General features: G+C 35.2%; 1 protein-coding gene across 8 annotated transcripts in view; it reads left to right on the top strand.

Moving 5' to 3' along the window:
- LOC105357257 (contactin-associated protein-like 4) overlaps positions 1-11,702 on the top strand; it is a 137,580-nt gene extending 125,878 nt beyond the window's left edge. For 7 of the 8 annotated variants that reach the window (XM_078946058.1, XM_078946056.1, XM_078946060.1 and 4 more), the window contains 5 exons: positions 2,449-2,582; positions 3,836-3,923; positions 8,301-8,507; positions 8,854-8,925; positions 10,947-11,702. In XM_078946058.1, coding sequence (XP_078802184.1) covers positions 2,449-2,582; positions 3,836-3,923; positions 8,301-8,507; positions 8,854-8,925; positions 10,947-11,140 — 695 coding nt within the window. In that variant the 3' untranslated portion in view covers positions 11,141-11,702. Of the gene's footprint in view, positions 1-2,448; positions 2,583-3,835; positions 3,924-5,422; positions 5,587-8,300; positions 8,508-8,853; positions 8,926-10,946 lie in introns of those variants that run through there. The other variant, XM_078946061.1, reaches the window with a different exon arrangement.
- The last annotated feature ends 2,744 nt before the right edge of the window (positions 11,703-14,446 follow it).

Genomic DNA, 14,446 nt, shown 5'->3' on the forward strand with positions numbered 1-14,446 from the left:
GTGTCACAAAATGTTTTAACGAAAAATATTTGTACTATGCAACATTCATGACATCGGATTGTCTTATATCTCTTTAGTTTTTAGACAGAGAAGTTTAAAACGGAAAAAAAAAACTCTTTGTATTTACAGAAAGGTTTTTTTTCTTTCTGCCAGCAGTGAAAACATGTACATTTAAGGAGGCACAATAAATTACAATTTTATTCTGACAAAAAGCTAAATTTAATACGATAAAATGGTAAAAAGAGACCGATAAAGTGATTAAGAACGATAATTAATGTGATCCTACTTATTTTATTGAGAACCAATTGTCACTTTTAGCTAGGGCTGGGTTTTAGAAATATTAATATTATTACAGTAGTTTCTACACATAATAAAAAACAAAACATAAAATAATAAATCCACAAGATGTATAAACCTGTTTGACTTTGAAGTAATCATGTTTTTTTAGGTAAAAAATTGTTTTCAGAAAGATTTTACTGTAGGATTTTTATTTGATTTTAAATACTTGTATCTTTATTTTTTTCAGTTGAAATCACTTATCTGACAGCCATTTTTCAGTATTACAAATTATGCATTTTCAAATGAAAGAATTTCAGAAATGAACACGGTCTCAAATTGTTTCAAATAATTGATCAAACTATAACATTGCAAATTTAAGTCAAATCTGTTTGCTGTTATTAATAGCAAACTCTGTACTTATTAACCTTGATTAAAAAACGTTTTAAACGTGGACCAATGGTATATTTCCTAATGCATAAGCAAAGAATCATTTTTACCTTTGTCCTTCCCATTACTACATTTCCTCTGAGTCCCTTTCACTAGACCTAATGGGCTATTTGTGATCCATGATGTGTTCATCTCTAACACGCATGTGTGCACTTGTTAGAAAGATTTAATTCTGTGTCCTTTAACGTCCCATAACATACATTTTCTAGGTGTGGTAAAAGGATTTGCACTCATGAGTGAGCACTACTCTATATGTATAGAAAATCATTACTGCTTTCTCTTTCAAGTCAGTTTAATGGAACGGGGGAAATTTACCTTTCCACTCCTCAAACTGTCTTTTATTGATAAAGTAAATTATCGATATTTACAAATGTCAACCAATATTTTATTCGCAGAATAAGAGTGTGGCGCCATTTTAATTCTGGCACAAAAAAAAAAAAAAAACTTGCTTTTAGATGGTTAAAGCTGGAATTTGATTGTGGGGCATCACGTCTTTGAGAAACATGATTATTGCCTAAGAATTTTAGACAAATATTTGCATGGGCATTAGTATGGGAGGGTTTTTAAACAAAAATAACAAACAAAAAAATCCTTCACACATATTTACTAAATCTGTCGCAGGAGAAACAAACGCTGAAAATGTTACAAGAGCAAGAGGTGGTAGGAGCTTTATTAAATGTGAACAATAAACCTGTTCCTCCCAGAATAGCTTCGTCTCAGCAGTGCTTCTCTATGCAGCCTCTCTCTTAACACACTATTGAATCACTTCCAAAGTTATTTGTCCTTAAAGATGGAAAAATATACATTTGTATAGCTATGAAGCTATAAATATGTGTAGATTTAAATTTTTCAAATATGTAACAGGCCATTTGCATATAGAATGCATTTAATTAAGAAAAGTTCAACTGTTCTTGGTTAAATGTAATCTTTATGAAAATGGGTTGTATAAGTAGTGCAAAATCATTGGGTAGTACAAGGGCCAACTTTTGCAGGCACTGTTTCATTTTTTTCTTCAAATTATTTATAAATTAGTTAATGTGTTGTCCAATTGGAGTGAAGATGAAGTATGCACAGTGGCGATGAAGTATGCAGAGCATGTAGAGGCTACTTTGCCTTTTTAGGTCAAGAGATGCTTTCTATTTATGAATTTTAAGCTTGAAAATTAAAGTGCCAATCTTGAATGTCCAACTTTTAATTTTTAAGAATATAGCTGCACTTATAACTGGGTAGTACACATGCCTTTATGTCGTTGAATAATTGGTTATTAATTAATTGGTATTCCTAATTTAACCACCCAACAACCAATCTTCCAATGGGAGTCAGCTGGCTGTCATCTTACATTTATTTTTAATGTTCAGCCTCACAGAGAGAATAAAAGGAAAATGAATATCTTTTTTCCAGAGATTTTTTTATCTTATTTTTTTATAGTTTGATGCAATGTATCATGTTTTTAAAGATGGCTGTCATCTTACATTTATTTTTAATGTTCAGCCTCACAGAGAGAATAAAAGGAAAATGAATATCTTTTTTCCAGAGATTTTTTTATTTTATTTTTTTATAGTTTGATGCAATGTATCATGTTTTTAAAGATGGCTGTCATCTTACATTTATTTTTAATGTTCAGCCTCACAGAGAGAATAAAAGGAAAATGAATATCTTTTTTCCAGAGATTTTTTTATTTTATTTTTTTATAGTTTGATGCAATGTATCATGTTTTTAAAGATAATTTGGAGCTGTGGTACAAGCTGCACAGCCTCAGAGACGCAGAGGTGTTAAACAGCAGAGTCTCTAACTTGGCTGATGGGAGTTGGCACACAGTGACCGTCAGGCGGGATGCGACCAAGGTGTCTGTTCAGGTAAACACTTGCATTTTCTACCCTTTAACTGCCATAACTCACTGCCCAGACTTTCCCATTACTTAATTCTAAACCTATAATTTTGTCTTCACCAGTTTTTGTCACATTATTTAAATACTTAAACTCAGTGTAGACCGTGCATTACACATCTGGGCCTTCAGTCTGTCAGGAAGCAGCATAATCATCATAAACATAGTAAAAGAGAATGGACAGACCATTTGGAATGATTTAATGAGTATGCATGGACAAAATATAATTAACACATGATTCAGATATTTTTTAGGCCTTCAGAGAAGGCCTTGAAGGCCGTGACTGTCCGCCACTGGTTAAACTATCAGTTAATGTTTCCAAAAATTGAGCTGACTTGATAACTAAGGTGTTGCATTGTCCAAAATCATCTTAAGATAAATGTCCTGTTTTACATTTTACAATAAAACTGATTACAACGTGTAACTGGTGGTGACAGCCTCATGCTCCTATTCTAGTTAGTCTGCACCCAAACATTTGTTAAGCGGAGGAAAAAAAATGCCTCCATAATGTGACTCTATTTTTCCTTGGCTCACATTAGCTGCAGTCATTCGTTTTGGCTGCTGTTCAGCCAAAGAGTGTGACAAAGAGAGGAGCTTTATGGGATCACTTACCACTTACAAGTGACGAGAAGGAACCTTCAGCTACTGGATGTAATTCCGCATTCACACTTTAGTCTGTGTTGCATCACTGCGTTGAATGTTAGGGTGCTCATGTATTCATTGTGTATATAAACACCTGTTCAGCTCTGCCTGTGGTTGGTCGATCATAAAACAAGAATTAAGGACTAAAAACTGGTTATTTATTTCTTTTGTAAGTGACCATGGTATAAGCGGGTTAATGGCCTTCGAAGTGTGCATTATCACTTTTTACCGCACTTTGTTGAAGCAACCGTCCTCTGCTCAGGCTTCCTATTATACAAATAAATTATTTTAAACCATATTGTGATTTCCTAGGTTCTTCTTCTTACATTCTGTCTCTCACAGATAGTGTCTTTTTTACAACCTGTACTTGGTGTCAAGTACAGGTTGTCCATTTGTTTATTTGACCATTTATTTTTACTTAATTTTGAAGCTAAAAAGTGAAATTATTCAGCTTCTTGCTTTTTTTTTATTTTTTAGAATTGCTTGTTGAAGGTGTCCTTGACTCACACACTCAACAGTAAGGACTCTGTCCTTGCCTCTGTATCTGTTCTCAGGCTGTGTTTGAGATAATTGATCTTTCAGGTTGACCAAAACGCCAGAGAGGACTTCAACTTGACATCTGACATGGAATTCAACAGCATCAAATCACTCACTCTAGGCAGGGTGCAGGGTGAGTGAAGCTCTCTTTTTGTTGGAAAGCAGCACTCACAAAGACTCTTCAGTAGCTGCACTGAAAGGTGTGGTCTTAAATCATACAACACTGACCTGAGGGCTGCTACTTTTGGATTAAAAAAGAAATGGAAAATAGCAAATCTTCAAAAAGACACCAACATTTCAATATTTTACTTTTTAAATGTTATTAATTACTCAAAATCACTGTTGCTTTGCATTTGATGCATCATAGCGGTGTTAAATTCACGGTTTTGTTTATTATAATATATATATTATATATAATATATATAATATAATTATACAAATAACTGTATATAAAAATAAAATATTTAAGAGTTGAAATGTGTGATCCAACCTGTGATCCAGCAAAACAAGTGAGCCTGAACTCTACAGTGAAGGTCAAGGGTCTGCAACCTGAGGCTCCAGAGCCACATGTGGCTTTTTATCCCTTCACTGTGGCTCTTTGGTTTTGAAGAAAAAAGCTAACAATTTGAACAAATATTACATGTGTTAGCATTTATTTTTAGATTTTTAAACTGAGGTAATCTTACATGAGTAATTTTCTTTTAACCAATGCTTACTAAATAAAGAGGCACTAAGAACTTTACAATTCCTCCAATATGCACTCATCTCAGATAACTAAGCAAACAGATGGTAAAGGGTTAGATATAAGATTGGTTTATTGTTAAAATAACTTAAAAGTCATATTCTCACCTAATGTCTAGTTGCTGTTTAGAGACAAAGTTCTTAAAGTATAATTGTAAATTATCTGCGGTCAGATCTTATTTGACACAGGATGAATTTTATTTTGAAAGGAAATTGTATTTGCTGTTGTCAAAAGTTATACATTAGTAATATAACAGTTGTAATTCAATTATTGTACATTTTTTAAAAGCTACACTTTATAAGTGAAAGTCTCGATGGCCACAAATATATCAATAAATTGGATTTTCTAAACAAAAAGTGCGACTTCGCTCTCGTTGGGTTTTGTTCAGTAAGAAACTGAACCAAAATGGCTCTTTTAACGCTCAAGGTTACAGACCCCTGGTCTAGGTTAAAGTCAGACAGCCATGTTAATCTTCTTTCAGCGTAATAAACATGTTTTCTCTAGAGAATTTTTATTTTTTTTTACTTTCAATGCCAAAGAGCTGGCACTGTCACAGCACACGAAAGGGCAAGGCTTCCAAAAAAGAACTGAGAGAAAACTGACGTGATAAAAATAAAATAGTGTTTAAAAAAAGGCGTGAAAAGAGAAAAGTAATCGACTAAAAATGCTAAATAGGTTTTACTTGAAAGGTGGATTCATTTTATTGAATGTTATTTATAGTTTAAAATGTAAGTTTTATTGTTTGTTTTATCTTTAATTTTTTAATGCCATGTTTAGTTTCAACACCATGATAAACTGGAATCATTATTATGCGAAATTAAAGCGTTTAAAATAAAAATAAAAATTTATTTATAAGAAGAAAAACTTTTCTTTTTTTTTTTTTTTTGCAGAAGCGTTCAGTTATGGAGGCCTTGCTACAGTTTTCCTTTTTGTGACATAGGTCATCTCCTCACCTGGTCCACTTGCTGCCCCCCATTTAGACAGAGCTTTCAGCCCCTGAGAGGTAGCTGACATATGCTGTCACTCCTCACATGCTCTGTCGTCTATCATACCAATTAATGGAGCAGGAAAGAGAGAATGATATGCTCAGTGGAACAGAAAAGAAACACTGATCTAAGGTGAAAAATATGTTTCAGGTCATGAGACTAAAAGGATGGGCCTCCCATTGTCATAGTTTGTCTGCACCAAGAGAAAAAAAAAATCCTGGAATTAATGTGCTTAGTTGTTCTCTTTTTTTTGCTCTGCAGCACTCAACACTTGGTTAAGTATTTAAACTTGTAAAAACATATACAGCCTTTGTGTTATTTAGAAATCATAAAGACAATGTACTTTTATTCTGAATAAACCTTTTTACGTTTTTTTTTTCTGTAATGCCCTGGATCCAGTGTAGCTCTGAGAAGACAATTTTGAACGTTTTGATCTTTCCTCTGCTTTACAGGATCACAGAATATATGAAAGATAGTCAACCTTTTTCTCCCCACTTTACATTCAATTTCAAACTCAAAGTCTAATCAGGTTGCAGCTTTATCGCGTCCTAGCCGGGTTTTGCTGCAGTGTTGTATGCATGTGTTAAATTGTGTCTTTCTGCTTGGTAATAACCTCGATAGCGAGCAATGTTGTGCTGCGTAATCGAATTGTTCTGCACGAGTAAGGCCGCTCAAATTTAGCATACAGTTGATGCAGATATATATGTATGCAACCATTATATGCTGCAGATGCAGAAACCACAGTTTCTGTCAACAGTTATGAATCAAATATGTTGCTGGTTTACTGTTATTGTCTTTCACCAGCATACTTAACTTAAATTACATTTTGTGTTTTACATTTTCTGATTTTGTAAATACCAAAACCGCAACCTAATAAAAAATTGCTGTAAATGTCAACACTTGTGGTTTTATCACTTTGTGAGGTTTGTTTTTCGAACACTCAAACTACAAGATTAAGGTAGGGATTAGATCAATTTTATTAATCCTCGGAGAGAAATCCAGTTGTAGTAGCACCACCATTAAATAAATACGAAATATACAGGGGAAAAAAAACTCTTGCATACATGTACACACATAGCATAGTTGTAGAGTCTGATGGCTGATGGCAGGAATGAGTTCCTGTTTGTTCCTTAGCACAGTTTATTTTATTGTCTAAATTCAGTTAGGATTGAATGTATGTTTCAATTTTTAATCTAAATTCTTGCTTATGCGTTTTTTCATTTTTTCCTGAAAAATCGTGTTAAAATACCATGTTAAATGCAATTTGTTTTTTTGGAGTGAATGGTCCTTTACAAAAAAGTAAAGTATTAAAGTATTAGTAGTATTAATAGTAAAAGTATTAAAAAGTATTTTTCTTTCTTTGTTGTTAATATTTTTATTGATTGTGTACTAAAATGACAGATTTTAAAAGACAGGAGTCCTCTATGGTTGCCCTGAAGTGCAAATCACATCAACAATTCACTCAGATTCCAGTTGGCTCATCCGTGCTCCAGTTCCTGACCGTCTACCTCGCCTTTGCTCCTGCTCCTACACCTGGCTGTGGATCCTGTCTCAGGCTCATCTCTGGCTCGTCTCTGCTCTGTACCTGACCGAGTACCTCGTCTCTGCTCCTGCTCCTACACCTGGCTGTGGTTCCTGTCTCCGGCTCGACTCGCGCCTTTGACTGTCCCCACAACCACGGCTGGATGAAGCTCGTCTGCTGGACTTATATATATGTAGTGGTAGATTTAGATAAGTTAATTCTTCTCTAAGATTTCTGGTAAATCGCCTGTCCGTCCTGGGGGAGGATCCCTCCTTCATGTGGGCACCCCTGAGGTTTCTTTGTTTTTTCCGGAATCCGTTTTTTTTGGGAGTTTTTCCTTACCACGAAGGGGGGTCTAAGGGCAGGGATGCCAGTATAGCTTAGTCAGTTTGTTAGTTCATTTTAGTATTTTCCTATTGAACTCTTTGTATTCGTGATCCTTTTGAGTTCATGTTTTACTTCGAAGCCCATCGAGACGACTGTTGTTGTGATTTTGGGCTATACGAATAAAATTGAATTGAATTGAATTGAACTCAACACAAAAACAATTAAAAGATCACAATAATTAAAAAAAGCAAATGACGATATCCTCTTCATGTCAAAGAGCTTTCAGTTGAAATCATGGACATTTTTTTGTATTTTGTGTTTTGGTTTCTGGAATTTCAATTTGTTTTCTAAAATGTAATGCTGTTTTTTTAAATATTTATTTAGATTTTTTAATTGTCATAGGGTTCTTAAAAATGTTTTTGTGTTGAGTGATTTGTTGATGTGATTTGCACTTCAGGGCCACCGTAATCTTTTGTTTGCAGGACATCCTCAAAAACTACACATTTGTATTTTTTCAACCCTAAAACAATACCTATGTAAGAATTGTAAACCAAACCATACTTTAGCATTTAATTTATAGTTTAGTTTAATTATATTTATATTTGTTCTCTGATTATCATAAGTAAGGTTACTGTGGCGTCAGTCTTTTCCCCTTATTCTAATTGGAACAAATTTTCTGGAAAAACGTAATTTTCCTATCAAATAAAACATTGGCAGGAAAATTAAAACGAGTCAAGTTAAAGTAAATTTTAATCTTAAAATGCTCAGGTTCGTAACAGGCTAAAATGTTGTGGAAGAATTGAATTGAATTGAATACATTCCCATCAAAAACCCTTTTAAATGTGTATATTAGTCATGTTTGTATTTTGTTGTTGTAGCCTATGTGGTTTGCTTTGCAAACATATGAGTCTCCTTTGTTCTGCTTGCATTTAGAGTTTGATGGAGGTGATCCAGACTTGGCCTCTCTCAGCTTCACAGGCTGTCTGTCAAGTGTTCGATTTAACTCCATCAGTCCCCTCAAAGCGGCTCTGCTCCGTCCTGACAGCCGTGTTGTTGTCACCGAACCCCTGGAACGATCGAGCTGTGCCTCCTCCTCTCCGCTTGATTCCTATGCAGCGGAAACAACGCAGTCTTTATCAGGTACAAAAAGCCCACTCAGCCCCTTCATCCCATTCTGTCGTATAGATCATTGGACAAACATCCCATCTTTTCCCTGAGTTGAGGGAATTCAATCAATTCAACAATGCTTCTTTGTAAACTTACATTATTCCAATGGCTGTTCATCAGGAGTTCCTTTAGGATCAATACTGTGTTAGGAAGCAAAGTGACAGCAGAGACAAATGAGATTATTTAGCCAGCTTTCAGGAAGTTTTCAAAGCTGAAGCAGAGACCTTAACAAGCTGTGTGTGCCTCCAGATTGTTATCATGGGAAACATGTTTTTCTAAAGTCCTTTTTTAAGTCTGCCTATTTTTCTTTTGTCTCCAGACCTTCCTGGATCAGTGGATCCAGGTCAGCGTTTAGTCAACGCCATCAGGACTGATTCAGCTCTGATTGGAGGTAATACTGTCACATCAACAGGAATTATTAAATGTAGTCTGTTTATGTATTTATTTCAGACAAAAGGAAAGAAGAAAATTAAGTTTACTTTGTCATGTTTGACTGCTGACATGCAGTTTTCCTCAAAATATTTCAAGCCTATCATGGTGTGCCACTGCCAGCTATTTGTGATGGGTATGGCCGTCAGACGAACAACCCAGGTCTATACAAGTGGCCCAACCCCCTTCTTTTTTGTGGATTTTTAAGAACAGGGGAACAACTTTCCTGGCTCCTTATCTTGATTTATGGCATGTCTTCCAGATTCCTTTAATTCTTTTGCTACTTTGAGCCAATTTGTTTATTTCTGCTGCTGTTGCATTTATGTTTCATTAAGCGACTAATGATCTTGCAGTGATCGGATTTTTCTGACTTGAGGTTTTGTTACTCTGCTTCTTTTTGTTTGAATCTTTGTGTTTTCTTGTTTGCTTCTCAAATTCATTTTTTGGTGTTCTTTATTTCTGTGTTAAACCTGTTTCTTTACTATGCAAACAGTTGGGACAAGAACCTATCACAGTGATCCACTATCTGGAAAGGATGAAGAATATAAGAGCTTAATATGAGAATCTAAGATGCAAACAGGAAAAAAAAATCCCACCACCAGGCTTATGTATAAAAACACTACAAAAAATACTGTACGTATTATAAACAAAGCTTGAAAAAGAGAATTTAGGATCATAGTGAGCAAGGTTGAAAAGATCAATGCAAAGTAAGTAAAGTCAAAGTAAATTTTATTCATTCCATATCGATAATGTTTTCACATACCGGTACATTGAAATTTAAATTCAGTTTCTCTCAGCTCCAGTCTAAACAGGGAATCTAACTTCAAAATACAAAATAAAATACAATAAGACGAAAAAAATGAGTTGACTAAGAGAAGAGAAAAATAAAGTGACTGTATATTGTCCTTCATTGTATTACATTAAATTACAGCACCAGCTGCAAATCCGTGGTACGCTCAATGTTGAGCAGAAACTCACGGCTATGTCCGGATAGCTTTCGAACTGTGCGATGGAAACTTACAAAAACAAAAACATTCCGACTTACAAAAATAAAAAAATGCCGTTTAGACTGGAGAGAGAGAAGCCGCTGCGTCCGTACGCACCGCTATCTTAAGAAAAAAAAAAATAGTATAACCACATTAAAATTGCATGTCACACTTTTATTTGTCTAAGTTTGTCAACAAACATCTCAAAATGTCAAGAAGAATCTTAGATAACTGCAGAATATGCTATCAAACCAATAAATGAGGAAACACTGTTTTTCAGTGATATAACACTAAATCTAAGCCATGCATAAGCCAGTAAAGCAGCTGACAAAGATTACAACATTAAACCGTGCTGTATTTCCTTTTGATAATTTTAGCTGTAAATGTATATTCAAGCTAAAAGAATGGCTACAAAGTCAACAAGGGATTCCTCTGAGGATTTTGTCACCAAAGTGCAGCTAACATGGTTTCTGCTGACTTCATCAGTGATAAATGGGACAATCCTCCCATCTCTCTTGTTAGTTAGCCAGTTACAGCTTGATTCCATTTGTAAGAATTAAATTATTGTCAAGTCTCTTTTAATAACATAGAATAATTACATGTTTTTCTTTTTGTTGCTTATTTTCTTGCTTGCGCTGCAGGTTGAGCTGAATTAGCAACTTCCTCTGATTTATGTTCAGGTGCTTTTTTTTAGGATGTGCTTAATCTGTGCTCAGCAGAATAGCGTCCAATGTTTCCTTTCATCTTGTTAATTCAGATTTCCAGGTACAGAATTTGATGATGCGTACCGAACTGTGGTGGCTTTGATTATAGTAAGCAGCGACAGGAGGCTGCAGGTATACTGAGCTGTCACTGCACTGACCATGAGCCAGGAAAATAATGCTGCAGTCCTGCAGGATTCTGAACATCTGCACCAACAAACATGTGATGAACATATATCAATGTGTTTTGTGGATGTATTTTGTTCAGTAAATGTATCCATATCTGTGGTTTACAGGTGTGATTGCAGTGGGCATTTTTGCAACTGTGTCTGCTTTGGCGATCATGGTGAGATTTCTCTGCAGCAGAAGAGAAACGTACCAGAACCGAGAAGATAAAGCAGCACAGGGGGAAGACTGCCATGAGTTCCCATTCAGCAGTCAAACAGACTCTCCAAGCATTCCCAGCAAAAGCCAGGAGTTTTTTATTTAGTTGGAAGCTTGACTGACAGAATGATCAAATATTTCTTTACAAAACATAACTGCTGACTTCATCTCTTGTTTTATTATTACTTTGTTGTATATAATGTAGATTTGAAAGACAAACCTGTCAGATTTGTGTGACTCTATATGATCCAGATTGGACATTGGGGCTGGTTTTATCTTTCAAGATGTAAAAATGTACAGCGAGTTGTCCTTTGCAAGATTTTAAAGTCACTTTAGTAACTTGTCTACAGAAAATACGTTTAAAAAAATTGAAAATAATAACCAATAATATCTATTTGGATTGAATCTAAAAAAAAAAGTAATTTTTGGAGGAAAAATCTGTAAAATGTAAGATGCCAGAGCCATATGAGAACAGAATGGAAAAGACTTGAGTATCAGTATTAGCCTCACAGCCTCACAATCAGAAATTCCTTTTTTTCCTAAATGACAATTTCTCTGACTACATCTGCCCTTGTTACGCGGTTGGTCCGATAACTTGTAGTGCTACACCACGTTCTTTCCCTCTGTATTTTACATGTTGAAATGAAAATAAAATGCTTTACACTGAATCCATTCTTTTTTAACTCTGCAGATTTATTTTGCTCAGGTACTGATCTGTCTCTGCGTAGTTTGATAAAATCAAATCTCTGTCCCCGAAAACTTAAAATTATGTCAAATGTGCTGATAAAAACTGTAAGAGAAGCATTATAAAACATATGTGCATGTTTTTCATTTCTTGTAACTCATTTAATTGTTTTTATTATTAAACCCAAGATAATTTAGCTTCAAACCTGAAGTCAACATTTACTTATTTTGAGGTGACTGAAACCATATGAGAGGTATATAGACAATCTGTTTCTTCAGACGAATCCTGTCCACAAAGGTCCATAGCTAGAGTTTTGCACGTGACTCAGTAAAGATGTATCTTAACTGTCCTTGACTACAATCTGTGGATCAAGCTGGCTTCATCTTTTTGTGTGAGCAAAATTTTTGTGAATGATTGAAGATGCCGAGTGCTGCAAGCTCTCATAAAAAAGTGAGATGTTTACCAGTAAAACTGCATGAGATCTGGACACAGCCAAGACGTTGAACTAATTGCCTCAGCATCTGTGGTAGTTTACTTTACCAACTCACACTAAGCTTAACCCTTGTGCTATCCTAGGCACTTTAACATTGGGAGTTGGGTCATCTAGACCAGTGTTTTTCAACGTTTTTTGAGCCAAGGCACACTTTAACCTTGACAAAAATCCCGCGGCACACCAGCATTCAAAAATAAAAACAAAAAAAGAGGAGAAACTCATAGTCTTTACTGATCTACAGTCCCTCCACAATCTCACCTGCATTTTTGTGATAATTGTGGCAGAAAAAGCTGGATGCTGCAGCTGTTTTTTTCTAAAAGATGTAATAAAAGTTGAGTTAGAAGATGTAAAAACTGTTTGATTTGTGTTCGTTGTGGTTTCAAGACGTTAAGAGAGACTCGTTGTGCGCCGAGACGCTCACGCTGTCACTTTTAACCCAATGCATTATGGGAGATGTAGTTCAATAATCCGCCGACCGCAAAAAGACTAGCGTCTCTGAGCTTCATTGTTTTGTTCACTTGTTCCACGGTCTGACACAGGATTCTGTGGAAAGCTGCACTGCTAAAGACGAGCTTTAGCTGGTATTTTTGTTAGAACTGAGCGACTTTATTAGCAAAATTAAGAACAAAGAAGTGAGGACTTTAACCACTTCTGATTGGTCAGACTGATGACATGTGATTAAGAATCCAAGAATGATTGGTGGAGACATTTAAAGTTGCAGGGCTTTTCCTAAAACAGCTGAAGTTGCGGCTAAATCGCGGTACCGTCATTCTTATCAAATCATGTCTTTAATAGAATCAAATACACACAAAGAAAAAAAGTATTTTACGATCTTTCATATTCCTAATTTCTAAGTGTTTTATCAGGATTTGTAAGGATGAACAAAGAGCTGAAATCCTGGAGATGGAAAATGTTTTTAGATCAGTTAATGAGGGCAATTTCCCACGGCACACTTGACCATCTCCCACGGCACATTAGTGTGCCGCGGCACACTGGTTGAAAAACACTGATCTAGACCCACTAGACAGTGCGCTGAACTTTTTCTTCAATGATTTGTGATCTTCACTGGTGTCTATGAATTACATGAAATCCTCTCCACCTTTATCCACCTTTGTCGGGAGAACACGGCAATGTAAGGGTGGGGTCATAGGATAGCACAAGGGTTAAACAATTAGTTTTGCAGATTAAGTTTCCTTGGAAAACTCCTCTACTTAAAGGAACATGATTCCATCTTCTCAGATCACATGTCGGCATTTTCTTGAAAACGATCATAGGAGCAATGATCATTTATATATAAACACAAAGATATATCTTTGTGTTGAGCAGATAATTTTTCTTCAAAGGTCATCAAAACAATTTTTATTGAAATGCTTCTGTTTGTAACTTTACCCCGCTCCAACACAAAATGTTTTGTAAGGGTAGATATAATGTGATTTTAAAAATGTTTTACCTCATTGAATGGTAAAAAGCAAGAACTGTTAAACTTTTTTCAGTCCAAATTAATCCAAAAAGGTCAGATTTTAAAAGTCTATACTGGCAGGTTATTGGTGTAATCCTTGTGCATTGTAGTTGTTCCGATCAAAGGAAAAAAAATGGCTTAATCGTCTAAATCAAAAAACTAATTATAAATTTGCATTTCCAAGTCAATTCCATGATCTGAAAATGCTTTTTCCTCTGGTAACATGGCACATTAAAGAAATAAGGGTAGTTGGCAAACCTTTTTTTTTTCAAACCTTTACCAGGCTTGTTTTTACCAAAATAAGTAAGAAAGCTAAAAACTGAAAATCTATTCGTGTCCACAAATATGAACAAATAATTTCAGCCATTTTACACATCAAACAAGGTAGGACTATAAATGTGTTATTTAATTTCTTCTTTAACCCTTGTGCTATCTTAGATGACCCCACCCTTACATTGACGTGTTCTCCCTACCATGATAAAGGTGGAAAGATTTCATGTAATCCATGGACACCAGTGAAGATCACAAATCATTGAAGAAAAAAGGTTCAGCGCACTGTCTAGTGGGTCTAGATGACCCAAATCCCAATTTTAAAGGGCCTAAGATAGATATATAAACTGTTTAAAATTCTTAACATTTATATTTTTTGCTGATAATTAGCCATTGTATGCATATTTTTACCTCTAGTATTTTTTTGTTTTAGTCAGCTCAGGAACAAACTAGAAGCAATAGCTGTTCAATCTGTTTTGCTGTGACATGAGAAGACGAGGGTTAA

This window comes from Oryzias latipes, chromosome 4 (genome assembly GCF_053564925.1).
Source record: "Oryzias latipes strain Hd-rR chromosome 4, Olatipes_Hd-rR_3.1".
NCBI lineage: Eukaryota > Metazoa > Chordata > Actinopteri > Beloniformes > Adrianichthyidae > Oryzias > Oryzias latipes.